A 27498-nucleotide genomic window follows, 5' to 3' on the forward strand; every position below is an offset into this window, starting at 1 on the left:
ATTTTGTCCTGATTGCTTAAGATTAAAAAAGGAGTTTAAGGGGTTTTAGTCATGTTTCATTCACATGGATGCAAAAATTTTTATTCCTATCTTCAATTTCTTGGAACTACCGAGATGTTTATGATATAAAATCTGTCATTTTTTATCCATCACTGGTCTTGTTTGTTTTTCAACTGGGAAGGACTGGGTTTGTTGGACTGGGTGGTAGGCATTGCTTTAAACTTCTCAGCCTCAGCATATGCATGTCTTTTTTATTTTATTGCTTTCTAAGGAAGTGAAGCTTAGTTACTGCCTCAGCTCTCTAGTAGTACTGCAGCCTGTTACCCAGGCTCTGTCAAACCTCTGAGACTTGAGAGGGCTCCAACATAAAAATCCTACAGATTTTTGAAGGATGCCTGAACATAAGGAGAGCCTGCAAAAGAGAGACTTTGCTAATTTGGCTCTGTATTTTCAGAAACCAGTCAGTTGTGCAAGCCACCTGCAGAACATATTGCTTCTGGCTCAGCATTGGGGTAACAGTATGAGAGGTGCATGGATGTTGTTGGGTAAACCTGTGCCTTCAATTAGTAGAAAACTAGTTTTCATGGTCATAGATGAGTTTATTCTTTCAGAACTTCTGAGAGCCAAACACTCAGACTAGTTTTCTTTTAAATTCCTTTCCTGATTTCTTACCTCCTCGCTGAAAAGAATACCTGTAGCCTGTAGGAGTACTTTCTTGTAATTTTTGCTCTCTTCTTCTCCAAGGTACTCCTTTATTAAGAAGAAACTATGTTGAGTTTCCATTGTTATATTAGGAAGTAATCATGTAGTATAATAAAAGCTTCCTTGTTGGCTCCCCTTGCCTAGGGCATTCTGTTGATCTAAACTTCCTGAAGGCCAGCTATAGGAATAGGCAAACTAAGTAATTGTCTAGAAGTAAAGGAGAAAAGATAATAGAGATAAAGATAGCAATGAAACATCTATAGCCATTCTGCCTCTGTTGCTGAGGAGGACACTGTGGGAAAAGGGTGCACTTCACACATCTTACTTGGGTTCCAAGAACAGATGAATTGTTGATCCCAGCTCCTCTGCTTTCTGTAGCAGGGGAAGCTTGGCCCTAGTCAGGTCTCAGACCTTGCACAGCTTAGTCCTATCTGTGTTGCTTCAGTTGCCCAATGCATCCATTAATGTGGGATCTTGTTTACCTTGCTGCTGGGCAATAATGAAGCTGTTTGTATGCTGGATGCCAGAATGTTTTAAAAAAACCCCAAACAATCCATGTACTACCAAAGGTATTTCAGTAGTTGATAGCTGTGGAATAGGAAGCAGTGGAGATTCCAGAGCACTTTAGGCTGCTGAGGAACTGAGGTGATTTAGTCTGGAGAAAAGGAGGCTGAAGGGAGATGTCACTTTACAAATACCAGAGAGAAGGTTGTGGTTAGTCAGGTGTCAATCTCTTTTTCCAAGTATCAAGTGATAGGATGAAAGGAAACAGTCTCGAGCTGTGGCAAGGAAGGCTTAGATTGGATATTAGGAAAAACATCCTCACTGAAAGGGTAATCAAACACTGGAACAGGCTGCCAGGGAAGTAGTTGAGCCACTGTCTCTGGAGGTATTTCAAAGATGTGTATGTGTGATACTTAGGGATGTGGTTTAGAGGTGGACCTGGCAGTGCTGGGTTAATGGTTGGGCTCAGTGATCTTGGAGGTCTTTTCCAACCTAACTCTTTCTATGATTCTAGCTTTTTGTTGCTGTAACCAGTAGGTGTTTTGCAAGTTGCTTGCTGTTCCTGAAATTCTGTAGGTAGCTGAGTGGTAGATGGGGAAATTTCTTCTTTGTTTTGTAAAAAGTCATCAGGCAAAACTGAAAGGAGCGAGGCTTTTGCATTCTAATATCAGGTAATGGATGAAAAATGAATTCTTGTGTTTTGTAGTATTTCTGCAATTGATCACTGAGGCTGTGATATAAAATATATTGTGAATTGCTAACCACAGCAGAAACCTGATACTCAGAGTGGCTACAAAAGTACTGCAGTAGTACTTTGTAGTACAACATTGCACAATCAAGTAGTTGACAGGCACCCTGTCTGGGACCAGAAGAGAAAAATATTAACTGAGGCTTAACCAGTTTTTGGGCAGAGTAGCAATCATCTCCAACTCTTGGGACAGTCTTCAAAATAAAACTCTGCCCTGGAAGTCTTTCTCACCTTGGTCATGCAAGTGTATATTGTATACAAACATTTGAACTATAGGGATAGTGACTGCCCTGATAAATCTGGTGAGTTTTGCCTTAACTGGAAGTGAGTCATTACTAGAACAATTTCAGGTCATTTTTTTAATTTGGTTGTACTTTGTGAGATATCTTGGAGAGCTGATTGAAGAATTTGCTATTGTCAGGAAACAAAGGAAATGTTTCTTCCCTGCTTCTGGTATTTATTTGATCCTCTGTGAGCTGTTGTAGCTCATTAAGCTAGGGAGTGAAAAAATGTTCGTGGTTTTCTGTGGGATTAGTGAGTTGAATTGACTTGCAAGGTATGGAAAGTCTTGGAATCAATGCAGCAGAAAGGGGTGTAGGACATAACTTGTGCAAAGAGGAGTAATGAACTTCCCCTTAGTGGCCACTCTGTGGGAGGAAGGGGTCTTGTTCCTCTAGCACTGCTTTGCTTGGAGTAGGTTGCTGGTTAACAAGCCTTGACTTTGCTGGAGTAGATATTCCTGGCCATGCAAGAAATAGCAGAATATCTGTAGGCACTGGGTAGAAATTCTCCATTTCTTGCAGCTGTGATCTAGGATTTCATTTTAGATACTCTGAGCAAGTATTTTTATTATTATTGTAGAAGATTGACCATATAGTGTCAAAATAGCTGCTGAACTGCCTGACCAAATAGGAAGGTGATGGAATAGTCTGGCATAGAGCTCTCTTTTGCTACTTCACTCTGAAAAGTAAAGGTGACTGATGATCTCCCATTACTCATTTTGTATTTAAGCACTCTGAATTTTAACCCCTTTGCATATGTGTCTGCTTGTTTATGTAAGTTTTTGAATGCTTGAGCTGTTTGTAAAGCTGACCTGTGCAACGACTTTTTGTTAAGAGTATAATGTAGAGTGGTAAAAAACTGTTTATCAGTAAGTGTTTTGTACACAATGTTCTGTAATACAGCTAAACGCTTTCAACTCCTAAAACTACCAAAGTGTCTGTGTGCCTGTAGTAAAACTGTTTTGCCAGCATAGTTGGTAAAGCCACTTTGGGACTGCTGTCAAATGAGAGTTCAAGCAATAAGGTTGATGTAATTTAATCTCTTCAATGAAGTTCCATAATAGTTCTGTTAATCTTTCTGTCCTCTCTAAAGAGGCCAGAAGCCACCCCCTTCCCTACCTCTCAGTCCTTAGCAGCTAGTCCTTGACAGTTCATTGAATTTCAAACATACCTAATTGTAGCTGAGGCTTTAGTTTACAACTAATATCAATGGAAACATCATATTCAATTAAAAAAAATACTACAGACTTGGTCTTGCTGAAGATGCATGTTCTTCTGGTTAGGATTTTTGTTTCCTTATTTTAATTTTTATTTGGAAGGAGGAGAAAAGTCAAAGGTTGCTTACGCGCTAAAGACTAAGTGTAGAGTAATAGAGATACAAACATGGAAATTCCTTTGGAGAGGATGGTTTGGGATATTCTTTGGCTTGTCTTGGTGTGGAGAGAAAGAAGTTATCTTTGTACTGCTAAGAGGTGTTAAACTAGAAACCTGTAACAAATCTGTGTTTGGGGTAATAAAATTTAAAGTGAAGTTTGTGTCTAACTGCTTCTTGTAGCAAGGTGATGGAAGACATGAACTGTAAAGTTGGTTGGGTCATGTCTCCTCCGATGTAGGGCAGAGCTTAAAAACTTGTGCTGAGAGCAGCCATAGAAATGTATCAAATCAAAACGGATTGACATTGTTTGAAGCTATCGAAATTAAAAATGTAGAGTGTTGAATACATTCTAAATCTTATTGTTTTGTTCTAAATCTCCCTGTGAAGAGTTTTAAGCTAAGCCGAAAAATACTTGCATATTAACTTAGAAATTAAGGTTGAAATGTGAGGATAAAGGATGAATTTAAAAGTATATTTGTAAAGTAGGGGCTATTTACTTTTAATATGTTTATGTTCATGTCACTTTTTCAGCCATAACTAATGTGAGGAAATAATTATGAGTATGTGAAACTGAGCAAATAGCTCCTGGACAGTGTCATGTAATTCAAATCTAAAATAACAGGGAAGCTGTGACACCCTGTCTTTTGGTCTTAGAAATAATTACTGTGTGCACTCTGAACATACATTGTTAACTTTTTGGACACACTTTTTTATCAATTCCTACAAATTGTGTACTGTATATAAACAGTCTGAGATGTAGAAATAGAATCCTACTTCTGTTGCTCTGCAGGCTTTGTAAGTGGCTAACCAAAAAGGTTCTATTTCCTTTTAATGTTTCATTATTTATGCTTAGAGTTGAGTTACGTTTGTTTCTGTATGTAAATTATTGAAAAGTCTTGTTTAAAGCAGAAGGGCTGATGGTGCTTAATAAAGCAATAGGTTTTTTCTGCTGTTATTTCCAATTATTGCACATAAGACCTTAACAGAATGGACAAGACTGGAGTACAAGAAAAATTCTGTTGTGTTTTTAAGCAGCTTTGGTGTTTTACACATGGTAAAGACATGCCAGTGTGAATTAATTAATTCTGGTTATGTACTCAGCTGTAGTAGTAAAGGAATATGGCATCAGAGGCTTGCAGGGATCTTCAGAATTTGTGCAGACTGTTCTGAAAGTATGGTTTTAAGTAACAACTACTCATTTTAATGCTATACCAGTAAAAATGCATCTATAGCAATTCTTGGGACATACCTCTTCTAACTCCTTACTGATATAGCACTCTGGATAAAGATTATTGGGTAAATAAGTAATTTCCTTATCAGTTTGTCTTTCAGCTGATGTCAACAAATTTCAAATGTAGACCTATCTTTTATGACTAGGAAGCCTATTTTAAAAATTAGGATAGGGATGGAGCAAGACTACACAAGGAGAACTCTGAATTTTGTTACATCATATTCCTTTTACAAATTCTGAGGTTTTATTGGAATCGGTAGATTTTTTAATGTGCTTCAGTTATTGCAGAGAAATGCAGCTTCCAGGGCTTTTAACTGCATTTTTGTGCATTTGTGCTCATTTGTAGCATTAATTCTGTGCTGGATTCCCCCTCTAAGCCTTTCTGATTCTGTGAAGAAAAGTTTTATATCGTAGAGTGAGGATGTTCTTGACGGGATCCTGATTCCTTCCTGTTTGTGTACTGCTTCCCTGTTTTAAAATCAGACAGTTGTATTATGCAGTGTTTACTAACAGGTACTAGATGCTTAACCAAAAGGACAATCTAATCAGCCCTCACTTCCTTCGTCAGTTCTCTTAGCTTTCAAATCTTGTTTTCTCAGTACTTCCCTCTTATCAAAGCTCTTGAAAGCTGGATGCAATCAGAAGAAATGATTGATGATGGAAAATGACAGTAGACCAGATTGGTATGTGTGTGAAGTAAAAAAAAATGTTTTAGCTTTTTTTCTCTAAAAAAAAAGGTGATTTTTAGTATGCTAACAGAAGGTCTCTTTTTGGAACTATTTTATTTGTAGATTAGTGAGTAAACATTTTGAGCAAGGTCAAAGTTACCTTGCAAAGGAAGGAAGTCAAAGACTAGTAGCCAAGCTTTCAGCATCAAGGTTTAACCACAGTATTTCATCTATTCCTAAAGTAACCCTGAATTCTGAATATTTTATTTGGAAAAATTGTTTCTTTGGTGCCATGCTGCAAGTTCTGTAAGGATTGCTTTCCAGGGATGCCCACAGTTTGTTTGTTTGGGGTTTTTTTTGTCTAACATGGTGCAGCATTTTGAATTAAATTTATTTGTATATTAAAGTGAACTGTAAGGACGCATGGTTCGTTGTTCATGTATAACACTAATGATGATCATATGGTTTGTGCTCTCTTCCAAGACCATATCCTTGTGTCAGTAGTTGATATCATTAGAATTTTACCATTTCTTTTTAGTGCACGATTAACAAATTGGAGAAATGCAGGCTGATTTTTGATATGCTTTATACTGATATTCATCTTAAATGGCTCAGGTGTAAGATCCAACCTACCTGAAATCTGTCTGTAGATTGCCAAAAGCATCAGGATAGGTGAAGCTTGAGCCTGAATGTGGAGTTCTAATGATTGGATTCTCTAACACCAAGTAAGAAGTAGATTGAGGCTACAGACATTCCTTAATGGAGAAGAGACAAATCCCTGTTATGACTCCTGACTGCTTTGTTTAACTGTCTTTGAGTTTGCAACGCCTTTAAAGAATCTGATAAAACTGCGTTTCTAGACTCCCTGACTAGACAGTTGGTGTGGCTTTCTAAGCTGGGGCTGCACTTACAAGTGTTGCTGAATGTATGGGTTTAAGGGCTACAGTTTTATAGAGGGAGTGGAGAGATGAGTCAGTGTCTGTATCATGCTTTAAAGCTAGAGAACTAAGGGCAGATATAGACTTGTGAATGCTGTTTCCAAGAGCTATTGTTAAGAATGCTGAACTCAAATGGGACTTTCAGGGAAAATGGAAGTAAATAAAGTTGATTGCTTCCAGTAATGCCCTACTATATCTTAACAACATCAGAGCTCTGAATCATCAGAGATAAACCTTTTGGCAGGCTCCTTTGAATCTGTTATTGGAAACCTAGGGATGTGCGTTTGGAGTGGGAAGGAAAGCAACTTCAGGTGTTGCTGGGATGCACAAAGCAGTGGAATGCAGGTAGTCTGTTGTTTGTGGCACACAGTGAAGCAGTAAAAAGGGAAGGTCCATGTGTGTGATCTTTGAAAGAACTGTAGTAAAATGATATCTAACTTGAAACTAGATTAAAGTTTGACATTTTTGGTTGAACAAAAGACTATTGCAAGACTACTTGGTCTTGTGGAGAGGTGAATCACTCATACCTAGAGGCAGAGTGCTGTAGTTGTATCTAGCCTGGCACTTTTCCTACCTGCTGATGTTCATGGTTGCTGCTATTCAAAGCACTTCAGCTTTCTTTGAGTGGCTGTTGTGCAAATACAGCAGCCCAGTTTCTAGTCTGTTTTTTGATATAATTTAAGATCAGTTTTGAAGTAACTGTCTTGTATTGTTCAGTAACTTCCTCTAAAACTTGGAAATCTGTCATCCTCTTGAACTGACGTACAACTAGCTTGGAAATTGGAAAAAAGTTGTGTTCAGATTTTTTTCAGGAGGGAAGCCAAACCCCCAAAGTAAACAAAAAAAAGATCCATTAAAATATCAAGTTCCACCTATCCCCTTCTGAGATTTAATTCTAATGGTATTTAGACTTCACTAATTTATCTTAAATGACAATGAAAAAAGGAATTTAAAAGCAAAAACAGAGTGGAAACAAGCAATTGCAGTAGAACATAACCATTTCTACAGGTGGCATTAACGTTAACATTTCAGAATTACTGTACCATCAGTATGGTGAAACTTGCACAGAATGCTGTGGGCACAGGCAGTAATAGTTGAAGCAACATTGTTAAAAATAAGGAGGAAAACCACTAGTCATAACTGTCACTGCAGCTGTTGTAGTTGGGTGATCAGAGCCCCATAGGTTTTTGTGTAGCGTAATCCAAACCTTGTTAGCAATAGATGTCTTGATGTGTGCCACTAACAGCTTCTCCTTCTGTGGCACTTCACTTAGTTTTCAAGCTCTTCAAGGCACCTGCTGAAACATTTTGGAGTGTCATTTGAGAGTGTTAATATGTGTTCTATAAAAGTAGCAGGGAAAAAAGCCCTGCAACTTTTCCCATGGGTTTTTGTAAACTAGAGCTTAAATCTATGAACTAATTTAATACTTCTATCCCAAGGGTCCTTGCAACGGAAAGCATTATTCAGTTCTAAAGTGTAGACTTCTTTTTAAGGAATTCTGACGTTTTCAAACAGATTTTGAGATTCTGTACCAAAATGCTATTGACTTTTCAGCCATCTCAATAGATGACTCTTCCTGGGATCAGTGAAGCTCATGAATATTCTAAGCAGCAACAAATATATCAAATCTAGTACACTTCTGCCATTCAGTGAATGCAACTTGTAAGCATTCACAGATGCTGTTCCTTAACAAGGCTTTTGTAAGGCTTTACTGCTGTCAACAACACATCAGATGTGATACTGCTAGCTGCCAAAACAATATATTGTGTCCTTCCATCTTCAGCAAACTTTATTTGTAAACATCTCATTAATTTCTCTTGGATTAGAATTCCTATGTGAGGTTTATTCTGACATCATAAAAGGTTTGACCAGCTTTTTACCTTCACAAGAAACAGACTTCAATGAACATCTACTCAATAAAAGTGAAATTTCTTCGCTTCCAGACTGCTTTCTGGAAGGTTTGTTTGAATATTGTATTTGTTAAAAAAAATTGAAAAATGAGATGTTGTAAAAGCTGTGAGCATGCCTTAATCTTTTGTACAGAAATATTAATTAAAATCTTCTGTTTGTTTACACATTTTTCCTTTTTTAAATCTACCAGCTTCCTAGTTAATCATAAACCAGCTTTGATACAGTGACAGATTGCCATCACTGTTAAAGGCATACACCTTTCAGCTTCCACAAGTGCTAGAAGCAGTGGAGCTCAACTGCTAAGTTATTCTGGTGGTGTATTCCATAGTATGTGCAGAGACTGGATGGTAATTGCTATCCACGAAGTCAAGAACAGTACTGCAGAATGTATCTTCCTGCATTTGTGCTTTCAGGTGAAAAAGTCTTTTTCAGTTAAGTTCAAATACAGCTGCTGCAGTAGTCTTGTTTTGTTGATGATTCTTCAAACACTCTTCCTTCCCTCCTGAAGACAACCTAAAGCATTGTGGAAGGTGTCCTGTACTTGTAAAGTGAGCCTTTGTTATTTCTGTAAACATGCAAGTGCACTTTTTTTTTTTGCCTTGATGGGTGGACCTGTTCATTTCACTAATGGTGTGCAGTCCTGGGATTGACTGAGGACAGTGTCTTTTAAAGACATTGGTGCCACAGCTTGGCTTTTTTATCAGCTCTTCTTTCCAGGTTATGTGTTGGAAACCACTATCTTGGTGTTTGAGTGCTTACATTACTTCTATAGGGATGGGTTAGGATATTGCAAGTTTCCCTAATGGAGACAGAGCTGTGGGATGTGTGGGTCACAACTAATGCTTACCAGAACACCTTGTATTAATTATGCTATTATTAATAGCAACAGTTTGATTCCTTGAATGCAGTCTTTTTTTTTTTTTTTTTAGCAAGCTGTTGAGGATTGTAGTGTGTGCTGGTGACCTCAGACAGAGAGTCTTGGGGTTTGGGGTTTCTTAATCTTGCTGAATTCCAGAGAACCACCAGTTGAGCTTACCAGTTCTTGGGAGGCTTCCATGCTCTATCAGCCTCTACTTCTCCATCTCTCCAGCTTGCTCTTTGCTGGTGGCTACATCATCAACTACACATCCTTACAGACTGTATAGTCCATTCATGCAAACTTGCATGGAAGGGATTTTTGCGACAGGCATTTGCCTGTTTCCCAAATAACAAAAAGCATTCTGGAAACTGAAAAGATAGTTTGTATTTGAAGGCTGTACAATATCTTAGAAACACTAACAGTTCTTAGTTGTAAAACTATGCTGCCTGCCCAGAAATCCTGACAGCACTGGAATTTAAGAGCACTGAGCACTTTTCAGATGAATTGAGGTGTTTGAAGCATGCTTCTTTTATCTGGACAAGCCAAAAGACTGTTCACTGTGCACAAATGTGACTGCATCCAATTTGAGAAGGAATTGTATTTTAAAATATAGCAAACACTTCAAGTGCAGAATAAATCTGGGGATCTCTTTCCAGAGGAAGATTGTGAAGTTAGCTAGTTAGCACTGCACTAAAACATCTTTCAATAAAAGTGCTCCATATTCTGTTCACTCAGAGGTCAGCTTGTAAGCTTCCTGAGAAATAACCTTATGGACTACTGAGCTTTTAATCCCTTTGTGTTGCAAGTTTCTGGAAAGTAACTTTCCAATATGTGGAATAAATACACTTCTTTAATTTTCTAAGCACTCATACATAGCATGCTCTGTGGGAGCTTGTGATTTGAGTCAAAAAGTACAGCTGAGTATCTACACAAATGGTTGCTAATATGGTCTTGTGATAGTTGGCTTTCTAAGAAGTAAGAGCAATGCAGTCATCTGCTTTTTTCAGTGTAATTGCCTTAGGCACTGGTAAAGGTTATCTGCTAAACTAAAGCTGTGTGATTGTTCACTGGTTTTCTAGTCCATTTTATGAAAGTTGAAGGTGTGAAGATTGCAGAGAATGTTAGTAGAAGTAATATTTCACAATTTCTTTTTTAAACCTCTGAGTTACACTGTGTTTTTCAGCTGTTGTCATTTCAGTACCAAAATAGGTTAGTAAGACATTAAAGCAAATCCCAAACAAAAGTCTGAGAGGTGTCTCATGCTGCTATCTTACATTTAATAAAGTGCCTGGTATTACTAAATAAAGGTCTGATATTTCATAAAATAGCTTAAAATTCAGAGGTAAAGCTGAATGTTTAAACCAAATATGAGCATCAAAGCATCTGTAATGAAAGATGCTTCATTTCAAGTTAATTAATTTCAGGTCAAAGAGAAAGCTAAGGTAGTACACTCTGCATTTGTGGAGCAGTAAATATCTACAGTTCACCCCAGTGGCGAACTGCATTTAAAGAAGTGTAAATGGGCACAATATATTTTGTTTATATGCTTATAATAAACAAAAAGAAAACCCTCCTCTCTTTACAGAAACTTTTTCACTAAAAGGACAAAGGAACTCAAACCTGCTGTCCAAAGTGCTCCTGGTTGGAAGTTGTTTGGAAAAGTCCCACCCAGGGAAAACCTTCCGAAAGATTCCAAAATTATTCAGCAGGTGAGTAAACATCACACAACTCTAGGTATAAAACCTGTAAAAATAACACATAGATATTGTGTTTCTCTGCTGTTATTTCCATATTGTTATACAACCATAGAGTGCTCTGAGAAACTCTTTTGGGGCTTTGTTTAAAGAATAGTAGTTACTAAGAAGTTTGAGTTTTATCAGGTACATTCCTCAGTACATCTGAGGATGTGCTTATAAAAAGGTGATACATGTTCAGAAAGCATTTAAGCTGTTTTTGTCAAGACATCAGAACTTGTATTAAATTCCCGTAACGTTTTGACTTATTGTCTTATTTAACCAGCACACTTATTTAATATGATATGCCACAATCTAACTGACTTTTCCGTAGTTGTTATTGCTTGGAAGGCTTTCTGTGTGGATAACTTGTGACAAATTGCTTAGAATTCTGAAACATATCATCTTTTTTAAATGAAAGTTTTAATTTCCCTCAAGGTATTTTGTTCCAAAATAATACTGTAAATTGAACTTGGTTAGGAGTTACTGGGGTACTCCAGAAAGGTACCTCTGATTTTCTTCCTCTGACACAAAGTTACACTTCCATATAATTGTTCCTGTGGAGTTTATTTGATAAAATAATATTAAAACATCATAGTCTTTGAAGGTGAGCAATTGGTAATGTATCATTTACTTAATATTAGCATTAATATAACTTAATATTATAAACCTGAAATGGAAAGATTTGTTGATGTATGAAATGTGAAAGTCCCATGTGCTTGTTAAAACAGTAACTCCAGTCTCTTGGGAGCTGCTTTCTCCGTCTCTTTTCTTAAATTCCATATAAGCTGATGTGTTTGGCAGGTGCAAATGGCTGTGAATGAAGCAGTGTTCAGTCATCTTCTAGAAAGAGCTTTGTGGCAAAAAGAGCCTTTTGGGAGTAACTAAAGTGAAAAATGAGAGATTCTTTTTGAAGGACTTCAATGTAATGGGGTTTGTCACACAATAAAACGTTGCAGGGAAATGATTACAGCAAGTGTGATCTTGGGGGTTGAAACTAGATGACCTTTAAAAGTCCCTTCCAAACCAAACCATCCTGTGATTTACTGTGAGGTAAACTGACTGCTTTTTTAACATTTTCAAATACAATTTTCTTATATAAATGATTTTCCTTTTTGGGTGGGAAAGAGGGCATGTGTTCTTTGTTTCCTTGCAGATGAATGTTGTTGGTGTTGTGCTATGAAAATGCTGTGGTAAAAATCCGGAGAATCTGCACAGTGCTACCCATCATCTGCTTACTGTTCTCTAGTAATGAAGGCATTTGTTCTGGAGGCTGTGTTATAATCATAGAATGGTTTGGGTTGGAAGGGACCTTAAAGGTCATCTAGTTCCACCGTTCCTGCCATGGGCAGATTGCTCAAAGCCCCATCCAACCTGACCTTGAGCACTCCCAGGAATGGGGCATCCACAGCTTGCCTGGGCAACTTGTTGAAGACAATAATCTGAAAAAATAGTCCTATTTTCTTATTCTGTTGTCCCTCAGTGATTGTGTTTTGTTTTAAACGGCAATGTTCCTGTTTTTTTTTTTAACTTCTCCAAAGTGGTAGAAAAGCAAATGTATTACAACAATATATTATCTTTAAATATGATTGAGTTGGTCCTAGCCATGATCACGTGGTTTGTGTCATGTTTACCAGATTAAAATCACTGTTGGATTTTCATAATCTTGAGTAAGGTAATAGCTAACATTTTTAGCTTTCTGTTTGGCTAAAGCATGCCTGGGTTTTAGATAAAGCCTCATGAACTAAGATATACAGTTATCAAAGGGGGATCCAGATTGACAGTATGCTCTCCACACAGTTAGATGTACAATACCCAAGACAATTGGATCTTTAATTGAGAAGTGACCCTAATGTCTCCAAATTTAGCATATGTCAAATGTCTTGTATGTGTGCTTAAGATTTACAATATAGTTCCCTGTGCACATGCCTTTGAAGAAAAGCCAATGGTTTCTTTTCTCAAAAAAGTGTTCAAATTTGCTAAGCTGGTGATGATTTAGAATGGATATAGGTACACTTGGTTACTGAAGATCAGTGGGAAATAGCATCTTCACTTTCAAATGTCTGACTGAAGCCCCTAGACTAGTTCCTCACTATGCAGGAGATGTGAATGAAAAAAATATAGGCAAGAATGAATATAGGCAAGTGAAAAAAATATAGGCCTTCAAGAAGTTGATATAAATATGATTGAAGCTTAATATGTTTTATTCATAAGTAATTCTGTGAACCTGGCAGATTGCTTCATAACCTACATGGAGTGTCTCTGCAAACTTGCACTTTGACTTTCTAAATTGGAGGGATCAAATGTGATCTGAAACGCAAACCCTGCATTTTTCTCCAGGTTTTTTTTTTTTTTTAGCAATCTACGGTCAGAACCATGACTACTTACTGTTAGCCAGCTTTTGTAAAATGAGCTTTAGGTGTAAGACTGCAAGTAGAATGGGCTTAAGCTGTAGGAAAGCTGCCTGTAAGGGAGTTTATGGTAGTTTATTATTAGCAACAAATCTTGCTGTTCCTGAACATTATTCTCCGTGGTTGAACACAGTTCTCTCACTTTACAGATGCCAGTGGCCAGCCTTGAGAGGGTACAAATAAACCCTTGATTAAGGAAACTCAGTAATGAGTCAGCATCCTTCAGATAAAGGATGAGATCGTAGGAAGCCCTGTTGCGAGAAAAATTAACTCACAACAGGAAAAACTTTGTAATTAATAAGAGGAGGAAGTCTTTTGGATAAGAATAATACTTCCATCAAAGTTTTATGGCAATATAATGAAGCTTAAAGGACTTTCCTATTAGTAAAAGAGAGAAAAATTGCATCATTGTACATTTATAGCCAAAAGGTTGGTGGAACTCAGGTGTCCCCTTTCCATTCTGGCTGATGGAAACCTCCTTTGTTACCTTTGTTATGGTAAGGGTGACGTAGTAAATTGATAATTACATTTAAATGAATGCTTGTGGCTCCCAGTCACTGTCTATCAACTAGACACTGCTATATATGCCTCTCCAGAGAAGTCAGACAGTGATTCCAATATCTTGAATAACCTCCGAGAAAATCTGGAAACTTAATTTGGGATACTGTTTCAGACATTTTTCAGACGGCGACGCTAGCCAGCTCTGCCTTCAGAGACTGTCTAATGAATATTACTGTAAATAATTTCTTTGCAATCTTCTTAGCACACGTAGAAGAAGATAAATATTTTTGTGGTACAGCAGCCTGGGGGGCTTGCCTGCCTGGGGAGCAGCAGAGTCCCTCACAGCTGTGCTGCCATCAGCCTGCTCTGGGCGAGGTGCGCTCGCTCGAACTGGGTCAGAGGTTGAAAGTTCTTGGCAGCTGCATCTCCCCTCTCGCAGCTGCTGGCACGCTCATCTCTCCTTGGATTTAGAGCTGCCCAAGCAGGATGTGATCGAGGCCAACTCTTTTGCTGGACATCTCTCTCCTCTGGGCTTCCTTCCTTCACTGTTTTTTAAAAAGGGAAAACAGCAACTCCCCAGGACTGCAAATGTCAAATGCCTTTGATGGTTTTAGGAAGTGTGCCTTTTTTCATGAATTGCAGCTAATAAAACTGGCTATTAGAAGAAGTATGTGGTCATTAATGATCAGTTTGGTAAATTCTTTTCAGTCTGTACAGAAATCTGCTTTAAATTAAATGGATAAAATATTTTAATGCAGAAGCATTTAAAGTAGAAACAGACTTGTGGGCTGATATATAACATTTTGGAATGTATTGACTAGAGTCCAAGTTCTCTTTAAAAATGCAAGCTCAATTTCAGTTTTTGTGCTTATGCTTAAAGAAAAGAGCTTTTAATCTATAATCAAAACTATTCTGAAATCAAGTCATTAAGTTTAGCTCTTTTTTCATTAAAGCAGTCTTGCATACTTTTTATTAATTTGTTTTAAACAGTATGGTTGTTTTTTTTCTAATATGCCTGAATTAAACTCATAATTTGCGAATATACATTGCAAAATAAAAAAAAGGTAAAATGTTCACCAAATTCATTTTATCAGCAGTTTTAACAATGCTGCTCTTAGTGGCAGCCTTAAATGAGGTGGAAAAAGAGGCTTCTTTTCTATTTAAATCTGACACACCATGAAAAGCTTGCAGTGATTTAGAAATGATTGCTTATTCAGAAGTGAAGCCATCTTTTTCCAAAATCTGTCACCTTGTGTACAAACTGGAAGGTTTTAATTTTAGACAGTCCATTAAATACTAACTTTTGACTTCACTGTTGTACAACTAACCTCTGAAAATGTGTTGGGGTGACTCTGAAATCTTAAAAAAAAGAACTACTCAAGAGCTAAAAAACTCAGTGTCTTCACTTGCATATTTTTCCAATGTTGTTATCTCCGGTCTGAAATCTAATGGAGAAATTGCAGTCACTGATTGGGCAGAATTCCCTTGGTCTCCCTGGGACAAAGATTTTCAGAGGCTTCTCTTCAGAGGAACAGATGCGTTTTGAATGGGTTTTCATACAACTCAAACCTTCTGATTTGCAATATTAACTCTTCCCTCCAGTTTTGATTGTTGCAGTTTAAAAGTGTGTGAAGCGCTTTAATGCTTATAAAAATGTGTATGGTGTGTTTGTAAGCAAACCTAAGGACTAATTATCTGTGAGAAGTTGTACAATGCTAGGTGCTTTTTCGTAGGAGTGGTTCTTAAGCAGATTGTTATATAGAGGTTGTGTTGGCTCACCTTGCACTACTACTGGAGAAAAGAGAAAGGCAAGACTTTTGCCTGTTTACCAGATATAGGGTTGAAATACATTGGTAACAAATTGCCTTGAAACGAGGACAGACAATAAAATTTATTTACTTGTTTATTTATTTATGGGGTATTGGTCTTGGAAGGAACATGTAACGCCTGAATAACAATTTGCTCTACTAGCAGCAGTGACAAGGCTGTGATGGTTTTCTTTGTAGATGCTATAGCAGTTCAGATTCTCCAGAAATGTACCATGTAGTTCCAGAATCACATGTAGTCAGTAAAATATTTATTCTAGAGGTAAACTAAAGACATTCCCCAGTGTTCTAGATTTCTGCAATGATTATCTTGTCAGTAAAGTGGTAGAGAAAGTAGTAGAACCCCTCAGAGTGACAAATGCTTCCTTTTGTTTTGCATAAAGGACATAAAATACAATTCAGCTCCTACTGCCAGAGCTTACCCAGCTGCTTTGACAAGGAAAACTTAAAAAGTTTTTATGCTGTCAGTGCTATGCTGGTGGCACAAATACATCTTCAGGGAAGTAACTTACAGTGGGGATGGGAGCAGTGCTTTGAAAATAACACAGAGGTGTTGACTCTGCTGATGTGAGTTCTTCTGATTGCTGTTATTCAAAAACAAAGTCTTTGGGGACAACTACTAAGGGTATTAAAGCAAACTTCTTTTTCCTAATGCTTGAAAAAGAAAACATAAGCATTGTATATATTTTCATTTCTGTTCTTAGAAGTTTGGAGTAAACAAAGAATATAAATTGATGTAATAAAAATGATAAAACTTCTTTTACTTTGATCTGGTGGGACATGATGTTTTGGGTCTTTTTGTAGTCTGGATTCTCTCTTTGATGGTATTCTTCCCCCTCTATTGGGCCTTTGGACTTCTTTAGCAAAGCATGATGTATTGTTTTGTTTTTTTTTTTCCTTCTCTTAAAGAGGTGAGCTTTTGCAGATTAAGCAGACATGGTGCTGAGCTTGAGGTGCTGACATAGCAAAATCATCACCTAACCAGGCTATATCAAATTCCAAAAGGATAAAGAATTTAGCAAAAAGATTTAGGTGGTAGATCTGCTGTCTTACACGGATATTTTTTCTTTAAGTTGGGGGAGTTTGTTTTTTTTAATGTAAACCTTATCTTTCTGAGGCTGGTATGGTACTTCAATACTGAAAAGATAAAAATAGTATGTCAAGAGATAAGAAAGCCTTTAAAATACTTTTCTATTATTCTGGGGTCTGCATGGTACAGAAAACTGCAGATATGTTCTGTTGAAGTCATGATGCAAAGCTTATTTTCCTTCATCTTGGTGCTGCAATTTGGTGCTTAAAACCAATGACTGGGTTTGTCACCTCCCCTGCACCCCATTTTCAAGCTTGGCTTTTCTTTCCATTAGAAAACCAGCTTTGACTTTTGAATGGAAGTGTGCAGAGCTGTGGTTGAATGGAGTCTCTTCTAGTTGGCATGCTTTTAACTGATTACCTTGCTGCAATGTGCTGTGAAGGGTTCGATTGGTGCTTAGAATCTTAGGCTTAATTTAAGTGATTATTTCTCAAAGCCTTACAAATGCATCTCAGTTCTCATTGGCTCACCAGTAATGTTGAGGTGTAGTCCACTTTTGGACTTTAAATTTAGAAATGCTGATTATTACATGGCAGGAGGAAGCGGGGGACAATGTTTTGTTTCTGCTTTTTAACAGGGTGCCTTCCAAGGCTAGTGTTTATTCAATTAAGTCTAACTTTTATGAGTGATGTGTACTAGGGAGAGGCAGTGATGTCTTAGGGAATGCCTTTTGTCATGTGCCTGAGAAGTGCCACGGCAAAAGATCTCGCTTTGGGCAAAAGTGCTGATTACTGAGAATATAAAACATCAATTAAACCAGAAAGATAACGCAACCAATGTCTGCAGACAACTTGCACAAATGGGCAGCTTTTGTATGTATATCTATATATTTTGAGGGCTGGAGAAGGAGGAACAGACACGTCTATGTGTCTTCAAACATAGAAGATAAATACTCTACATGTGAATTTAAATTTTGGCTTGCATGTTGCTATATTGTAATGGTCTTTTCCTTCATTTATTCACTAAGGCTTTGCTTCTGTTTTTCTCATTAGGATGACAGTTCTGGCAGTCTTGCGTCAATATCTGCTCTCAGTCTGTTAAACACAGGGGTATGAAATTTAATATATACTTTTTTTAGTTGTATTCAATGCCATGCATGGGACTGTGTAGCACTCATTTAAATAGAAAAAACATCACATTTTCACAGTAGCATGAATATTTTATGGCACTAACCATCAACTCATTAAATACCATTAGTAAAATAAACAAACAAACTTCACACATGAATCTCACTAACAGCTTAAAGTGATAGAGTATTATTGTTTATGGTTTATATTGCATGTTCCTGAATAGCAGGAAATAGGTAATGATAGAGCTTGATAGTAATTTCCTTTCTATGTTTGTGCCTTGTTGCTTAATGGTAAAAGTTGTTAAAAGGCTTAATTTCTAATATTTTTGAACACCTTATTAGATTTGCATCTTTTTTCTGTCACTAAGTCACACAAGTCATTAACAGTGGCACTTCAGAACTCCAGATGCTTTTAATCACTTTTTTCCAATATGAAATTGGAAACCTAGAAAAGCGTAGCTATTGAAACTTTCGTTATGTTGTGTCATCTATCTGCTGTAACTGTATCCTTCTGAAATTGCTCCAGTTGCTTCCTTTGTAAACTTTTTATTGAATCCTGCAGTCTGTTAAACAGGAATAGTACAGGTTGGCTCTTTAGTTTTATGAAACGGTTGCTGTGGCTTTGTGAAACAGAGCAGTGATGTAACTACCAGTTGATTCTGATGCAAATGGTTACATGGTCCGTCCGCTCTCAGCTCTTCTTTGTTGGGCCCAAAGCCGGTGGCTTCTTGTGAACAAAAGAAGATGAAATGTGATGCACCTTGTTAAATATCCAATTGAGGAAAAAATAAAGTAAACAAAGAATTGAAGGTGTATGACATTAGTTTGGAAGGTTGACCTAGAAACTCTTAAGTGTCAGTTTGGTTGGTCTCTTGTGCTATGTGAAAATTAGTATGTTTTCCTCCATAAATATATATTCTTCCTATTTCACCTGCAAATTAGGCAAGAATGTACCGTTCTGCCTGTTCTGATAGCATCTGGAATTCTTAGTTCCAGGAAAATGTCTAGTTTGACTCAGAATTTTTCAGTGACATCTGCTCTTGCTATAAACACTTCTTTGTTTATGATCACCTTGTAGCCAGTGCCAGCTTTAGATTTTAGCATTTAACCCAGAGGCAGCACATATGATGATGTAGGATTATGCATTAGCAGAAATTCTTCTTACATCGATGCCCTCCTAAGCGATTCTATTAATGCTTCCATTCTTGAATGATCAACCCTGACTCAGAGAATCACAGAATATGCTGAGTTGGAAGGGACCTGCAAGGATCATTGACTCCATCTCTTAGGCCTGCACAGGACCATCCTCAAGAGTCATACCATGTGCCTGAGAGTACATTCAAATAGTAGATTCAAAAGAAGGGATGCAATCTTTCTGATGATATATCTAAGCAGCTGTATAACATCATGAAAATAATCATATAGATGGTTTATAGACCTGTCTGCTCCAGAGTCATGTGTATGTAGAGGAGAGACCATTAGCACAATATATGGCAATCCCCATTCTGTTTTCTCAACAGAAGTCATGGTTGATTGAATAAAACCTCTTTTAGTATCAGCCTTAGAATTTTGGAGGAGAAAGCGTGTTAGAAGAAACTGTCATATGCAGGGTGCATGCTTTGTTTAATTGGAGTATTAGTGTGCTTTGACATCTACTTTAAATAGAGGCAATCCTTAAGATGCGGTAAATTAATTCAGTCTTGCCTATCAGATCACTTTCTCCTCCAGCTTGCCTAAAACATAATTGGATCTGTGGTATTTTAGCTGCATGATTGGTACTGTGAGGACTTCCACAGTCCTTGTAATCCAAGGCTTTTATCACTCATTTCCAGGAGTTCAGTTTTTGTTGTTGGATCATAGATAGATCAAAACTTATACAAGAAAGATTCATGTTAAATTTTATGGCTGGTATTTACTCCTTTACAGCTGTATAGTTTGGGCACTGTAGATGCAAATTTGTCTTCTAAGACTGAATCACTATGTTCACACTTAGTTAAATACTTTATCCTCAGAAGCATACCCTACTTAAGGTCAACTAATGCTTCTGGAATGCTGCAATGCAGCTGGTTTTCCCTTCTGTGAGGTTGTTAAGTATTGGAAGACGGAGCTATGGGCAATTACACACATTACACAGTAGTGTTTAGAGATATCTAAAATAACTCTCAATGGTCTGGCTGTACCAGATGGTTCTTCAGAGAAAGGATAAAAGAAACTTCTGTTTTGTATGTTTTCCATGTAGATAGTGAAAAGGTGCAGGCAATAGACCTCTGCAGGTTTATTGTTTTTTGTTTATTTAGAACACCAGGAAGGTGTTTTGGTGTTCTTTGGGGTGATGTTGGGGATGTGTGTTTGTTTTGTTGTTGTTTCTTTGGTGGGTTTTTGTTGTTCCTTCTTTTGTTTGTGTCTGGTTTTTTCTTTTTTTTCTTTTTTTTTTTTTTTTTTTTTTTTTTAGAAAATAGTATTATAGTATTTGGGGTATCTTTATCTTCTTAGGCACAATGGCAGTTTATAAGCAGAAGACATTTTTTTCCCAGCCCCAGTTACCTGCTACCTACCTGTAGGTTAATAGGCTTATCTGTATTTCTGTGGGAATAAATACCAGAAATGCAAGTCCCTCCACATATCGAAGCGCTCTTAAATATCTTGTCATGGTGTTTTTCAGGAAAAACATGCCTTTAGCCTGTTAACAGATTAATTATTGGCTTAGAGGATGAGAAGGTGCAGTTCCAGCCTTAATAAGGAGATAACTATTTTTACTTTCTATTAAAGCTGAAATTTGTCTTTCCTTTGGGATTGTGAAACGTTCTGGAACTTTCAGTAAATGCCTGATATCTTGTAATATTTTTTAACAACCTTCTCTAAGCTTGTGAAACCATACATGTGACACTTCCAAAATAACTTTTTTTACATATACAGGTCTTACGTAGTCTTGAATCTTAGCTGTCAGCTGTCTTCTACCACATGTCCTGCATGTTAAGCATTTGACAAAGCATTTGACTTTAAATTGTATTTTTACCTTGTTATGGAAAAGTATTAGCTCACATCTTTTGAAGTGAAATTTTGTGTCAGTTCAAGCTTTTTGTTCCACACCAAGAATTTTAGATTCTGATTCAAATGCAGAGTTAAGAATATTGGATTCTTTACATCTAGTCATGCAAAGTATCCAGAAAAAAATGGATATTTTAGTTGTGTAAGTTCTCTATGTGTTTGATGGTTCTGGGATCTAACCTTCAAATAAATTTCCTGGTGCACGGACTTCTTGAGGAAGAAGCATCTTCCAATGAGAAGTTCTGATGCTTTGTGAATGTATTTCGATTTGGGGAATAAGCCACCATGACAGTTTGAGCCCGAAGCTATTTTGATGTCTACTTTGACTCTTTCTAGTGACACTTAGTTTTCCTTCTCTGTTCATGTGATCTTTTCTTACAAAACCCAACTGTTCGTAACATGTACTTATTTTCAGAAACGCAGTTGGATGATGAGTTCTGCCTTTTGTGAAAATCTCTGAAGACTTTTTAGTTTGTTTTTTTCCTTCTCTGCTGCTTTGGAAATAGTATATCCGTTCTTAGCACATACAGTAGCCAGAAGCACTAGCATTATTCAAATATATTGCTTGTGTTAAAAATGTAAGAGTGGCTTCATTTGTAACGTACAACTTGCAGTGCTGATTTTTTTTTTTTGAACTTGCATATAAATTCAACATGTAGAAATGTTAAAAAGATTCTAGACTACTAAATGAACTTGATTTTGTGGCTTCTGTTACAAAGAAGGATGTGAAAGTGAATTAGAACTTCTACCAAGAATGGGGGGGATGGCATTGTTACTGTACTGCAGCCTGGATGCTGATCTCTGGCTGCTGTCACAGGATGCATTCCTAACTTACAAATGTCCTGGAGTATCCTGAGGTACACAGCATGGCAAGAGTGCTGATGTTTCTGTTTTTGGGTGGAATGAAATATTACCTTGAGAATATGTGTATTCATTCATACAGTGAATGTCAATTTTCTGATTTTTCTTGTGCTTGTGTGAATTACAACAGAACTCTACCAATCCCATGTGCCCAGTTGTTCAAGGTACTTGTTTGAGTGGTGATGATGAATGGTGTTGGATGCACATTATTTTAAAGCAAAAACTGTCTTGGGAATTACCCTTCAGGAGGGGAAGTGTGTTCTAGGAAATTTGTATAACCACAGTTCTTGGCCAAAACCTTAGAATTATTGAGAAGTAAGTTGTATTTAAGAAGACTTGGCTAGTAACTTTTAAGTCATTGTGTTTAAAAAGAATTGGGATTTTAGTGTGAATATATGTTTAAATGATGATAGCAAACAGTTGCTATCAAGGTATTTTGGGCTTTTTTGAAGATGGTAAAGCAACAGATGTTCTCCTATAGTTGAAAGAGTAGGCTGGCTGCTATAGATTTTTGACTGTCTTTTAATTTTAGTCTTGAGATGAGATTAATGTGACATCATTGAGGTTATACTTCTCGGATCATTTAATGTATCATACCCAATGTGGAAGAACAGAAATTTTGTTAGAGATTGTTAGAAATGGACAGAGTGAGGAGGCTGTTGAGCAGAAAGCTCTAAGAGACCTTAATCTTGGATTTGGTGCCTTCTCTGGAAATCTGAAGTTGCATTGTGCATGTGCAATGGTCTTTTTGCATTTAACTTTATGAACTGTGTACTGAACTTTTAACCTATATAATAGTTTTAAAGTTGTCAGCTCTGTTTCTACAATGCTGTCAATGAACACTGACTGTGTAAAACTTTGTTTCTCTCTGAGAGAACTAAGGTGTACATGAAGCTGTGTATTAGGTGTAAGATTCATTTGGGAGCAGTTTGAAGAGAAGATTCCTATATGATTGGGAAGATATGTGACCTAATTAGTATTTGATTTTTTTTTTTTAAATTTACTTAGAGTTATTAAAGCAACAGATGTATACAAAAGCAAACTGTCTATAGATTAAAAAAAAGCTTATATGTTAGAACTCACTTGGCTATGATTAAGAATAGAGCTGTGTGATCTGTGAAAATACATTACTAGAGTATCTTGAATTTGTTCTCTAAAAAAGATGATTTTTCAGCTCTTAGTATTGTATGTTTGAATTCCAGCATGTGGAAGACTTGCAGAGAAACTAGTATTTAGGCTTCATACCTAAGGAGAGTGTGACCCCACAAGTTAACTTGGTTTGGGAATAGGTTAAAAGGTCTTGTCACAGATACCCATTCAGCACATCTTAAAAGGTTAACTTGGCAGTAAATGTTTATTTAGAGGCTAAAAAAGAGGGGATCTGAGATCTGAGGTTTTCACTTGGGTCTGCTTAGCCTTTTTTCTAAAGATTGTATCATATTTCTGTTTTGTTGTGTTGCTCTTGTGGTAAAAGAGTGGGATTCTTTCTTTCTCAGAATCTTGTGTATATTAACGGTTGTTGAATATTTCTAAGTAGATTGCATGTTTTAACCTCTGAGAAAGACATTATGTGAAACAGACTTGTAATGACAAATACTGTTATATTGTCACTGAGTATAGTGTAGGTGGTTATGGTTATTGTGAGTTTGAAGGTCTTGCTAAAGGCCTCAGCAATGTGAGGTGTACTGGATCTTAAGGGTGGCTAGAATTGAGAGGAAGAAATGGGAAGACACACATGTTCTTGATTAGTGGTTTTTGTTGTTAGTGGTGAGGGTTTTTTACTGTCAACTCTACATGTTACTTAAATATACTTGTGCACTAACTAGGTTGGGAAGATTATGCAGATATCCTAACTAACTGATCCTTGGGTGCTCAGTTGTAATATTGAACTAGAATAGATCAAAGATTAAGTTGATGCAAGAAACTGTATTCTGATTCATCTTCACTTAGCAGTCCTGGAAAGGTGCACTGTTGCTATCAGCAATTTCGACTTGTAGTATCTTGCTTGCTGTCCTATACAATAATGTTAAAATATATAATATTAAATTATTTAATTATTAAGTATTATCATGCTTACAAATTATGGGTGAGGTTGAAAGTTGAAATTTAATTTTTATCAATAATGTTGTTTAGGAATATGAAGCACGGACAGGAAGAATGTATAAACCTCCACCCCCATCAGCAAGACGTAAAAATATTGAATTTGAACCACTTTCAACTACTGCTTTGATTCTGGAGGATCGACCAGCGTAAGTATGATTCTGCTGTGCAACTGAATTTTAGATATACTTATGATGAGCTAAACTTCACAAATCTTATGTGAAAGTATCATTGGATTATTCTGTCTGAGATAACAGCCTAACAAGTACCTCTAGAAGAACCTTTTAAATATATTATAGTCTATGTGAGGAGTTCTTTCTCACTGTAATAGAGCCACTAATCTATTACCTACTGTATATCACAGCTGTCTGTGACAGTGTTGTGAGCATCCCTAAAGTCTTCAGGAATTCTCCTGATTGATTTCTTCACTGCCTTCTCAGCATGCACTCCCCTCTCCCTGCTCCTCCATTCCCCAATCTGGAAACTTAATTTCCTAGACCAGTTGTGAAGACTTAATAGTGACAGTTGTCATTTCATCAAACCTGGACTTGTCTTATCACACGAGTTTTTAAAAAGGAAAAAAAAATTGTTAGGTAGGTAATAGCAGGAGTGGGAAGGATTGCCTTGGAAACACAGGCAATCCTTTCCTGTCACAAATGCTGAGTGCTCATTTTGTATCTGGTAGCTACAGTTCAGTGTATTGTTGGTACCAAGATTGGAGCAGTCACCAAAACTCTTCCTTTCCCTTGTTCCGATTAAGTTTTCATGACTTCTTAAAAGTACAGCTGAAGGCAAGGAAACAGTAGATGAAAATGTAACAAACCCCATATCAGTACAAATAAGAATGGTAATGAAAAATTGGTAATAAATTGGTCAGTATTTTCAGCTATACAGTCTAGCAGTTTGAAGGAAAGAGAAGGACCTGCTGACCAGGAACACATGCTTGAGGAAAGGAAATGGAGCAATGCTTTCAAATTGCACCATGAAAAAGCTTGTGATGGCACTGTTAAATGTTTGCTCTGTTCAATTCCAATTAGGAAATGGAAAACAGAACATATTTCAGAAACAGTGTTTCTTTGAATATTCTCTCTAGGGGTATATAAGCTCATTCAGTGCTAAAACAGAAGTATCCTGAGGATTGCTAGCAATATTTTTTTTGTTAATGTATTATTTCTTTTACAGTATGGCAGAGAGTAAGATAGGCAGTTACTGGATTGCTGATGTTTTTCTTTACTTTCATACTACTACAACTTACAAACTACTATAAGTATGTTTTTCCAAACAACACTTGTTTCAAATTGGAGTGCCATCCCAAGTGTCTAATGTGCTGCCACTATCCATCCTTGAAAATATATTCTGCTCTCACTTTTACTGGAAATATTAAGTGATCTTTTCTGCTTGTATAAGAGGAGATGGAAAACTTTTAATATTAAAATGACAAAACTGCTTTCTATTTATTTTGAACCAAAGTAGACCAAATTGGGTAAGAGACTGAGAGCAAACATTGTGCTCTGATTTGTTTTGAAATGAGTCTTCTTGGTCACAAGGAAGCGTGTGTTTGGCAATTAGAGGATCACTATGCAGCCAAAAAACACATTTTGAGCTGGTGAACTTGTAGCACTGCAGCAAGCTTCCTTAGCTTTAGCTCTGACATAAATGGTGATCTATTCTTTCTTCCTTTGGGAAACCTATCTTCTTCTGTGGGAATTTTAAAGGGCTAGCTATAATGAATAAAAACCTTTACGTTTTATTGAAAATACGCCATGATAGATTTCATGTGAACAACTGGGTCTCAATATGCAGGTGTATTTAGTGATTAAAATACACATGTGCAGAAATGCATTGGAATAAATAACTGTATGGTTTGTCAGTATTTCCCTTTAATTACTTAATTTGAGCATCGTTCCAGATGTTAAACAAATTTAATAACCATACTTTGGGGGAAGCTCTAGGAGAAACTAAAAAACAGGAGCAGTAAACATCTGACAGTTCTATACAACTGTCACTGAAACAGTGGTAGTGTGACAACCTCAGAGCTCACCTTAGAGAAAAGCCAAATTTAAACCTGTTCTGGAATGGTCCAGAATGTCACTTGTGTGTATTGAATTCAGGAACAACTTGTTTTCAGAAATCTTCCTGCCAAATCAGTGGAGGAGGCTTTACGTCACCGACAAGAATATGATGAGATGGTAGCAGAGGCAAAAAAACGAGGTATGTTAACTGCGAATAATCACTGTAAGTCTTTTTAACTGTGCAGCAAAAATAAAGGAAATTTTGTGTTGTAGGTGAGTACATACATTAAAGAACTTCATGTTTAATGTCTGGGTTATTCTCTGGTACATAGGGGCATGCAGTTTAAAACAGAACTCAATTATCAAATTGTTTTCTTATTCCACTACAATGAATGTAACTAGGTTGAGAACGCAGCTTAACCTTTTGTTTACTTTTTAAGGAAAAACTACTTGTGTAGTATGATCAGCTAGAAACTTTCTGGATATTTGGTCTCTTTTTTCAAGCTGTGTTGCTGCAGTTGCCACTAAGAGCCAAAGTATAATAAAACTGACTGCTTAAAGATCTAGTTTCTCAGGAATTTGAGATCAGTTTCAGCACGAAGACAGATGAAAACCGGATTTTCTTCCAGACAGCTCTACCTGTGTGAACCTTCCTACTCCCACTAGATATGTTTAATTTAAAAAACAGATCTGTAGCATCTGGTACTGTGTCAATCTATGAATAGTTGTTGAAAGGACTTCTGCAGTCTTGTGCCTAGTATTCAGGGAATATGCTATTTTAAGAATCTGTACTGCATGCTTTACTTGGGCTGTTGTCAGAAATACAAGTTTCTGAACTGATTGATCCTCTATGGATCTGAGGCAGCTTTAGCTTTGAAAGACGAAATAAGAAATCCAAGGCATCTCACAATTCATTTCACTCTGCTCTTGTGGTGTGCATCTTGTAAGTTGTGATCTGTGGTCCATGTTCTTTAATAACTGCATCTTGGGAGGTGCAGCCATGTGTAGTGTTTTCATATGTGTGCCCTGGTTTATTACATTAACTGTTGCCACACACAAAGCTTCAGTGAAAACTTAATGAAGCTGGTCAGCCGTATTGGTTTACCAGGGGTGGCATGTTTACGCTGTTGTGTCTAATGCATGCGTAAATAGAAAGTGTCTAGTCACAGTGGTTCTTAGTGATGTCAAGACAGCATGGCTCTGTCCTTCCCTTAGCTTTTTTAATAAGAGGGATCTACAAATGATCCTTTTTTAACAGATGGCAGAACATTGTTCTCTTGTTCACCATTGTGACTGTCTCAGGTCTTTAGGTCCTGTTTCCAGAAAAGAAAATACATAATCCTTTTAGGTAGATGCTTCAGTAAAATTTGAATAATTTTAAAATGAATGTAGAATTGCACCTTTAAATAATAATTTTATCTATAAATACTGCTGATTAGTAATAAGTAAGGCTCAGATAGAATGTGGTATGAAAATCATGACAGAAAGAACAGTGCTGGTGATGTGCTTGCTTTTTAGTCATTCTGTGTACTGCAGAAGAGAGTTCTAGTCAGATTTTTGCTTGTCTAAATCACTGTATTTGAACAACTTAGCTTAAATTAAAAAAATCTCCTGAGAAATACGCCTACAG

The 27498-nt window shown here is 36.9% G+C and overlaps 1 protein-coding gene across 2 annotated transcripts in view; it reads left to right on the top strand.

Moving 5' to 3' along the window:
* TBC1D12 (TBC1 domain family member 12) overlaps window positions 1-27498 on the top strand; it is a 43984-nt gene that overhangs the window by 6001 nt on the left and 10485 nt on the right. The window contains exons 2-5 of one of the 2 annotated variants that reach the window (XM_064662895.1): window positions 10803-10926; window positions 17771-17827; window positions 23890-24005; window positions 25985-26067. In XM_064662895.1, the coding sequence (XP_064518965.1) occupies window positions 10803-10926; window positions 17771-17827; window positions 23890-24005; window positions 25985-26067 (380 nt within the window). The remainder of the gene's footprint in view (window positions 1-10802; window positions 10927-17770; window positions 17828-23889; window positions 24006-25984; window positions 26068-27498) is intronic. The other variant, XM_064662894.1, reaches the window with a different exon arrangement.

This window comes from Pseudopipra pipra, chromosome 8 (assembly GCF_036250125.1).
Source record: "Pseudopipra pipra isolate bDixPip1 chromosome 8, bDixPip1.hap1, whole genome shotgun sequence".
Lineage (NCBI taxonomy): Eukaryota > Metazoa > Chordata > Aves > Passeriformes > Pipridae > Pseudopipra > Pseudopipra pipra.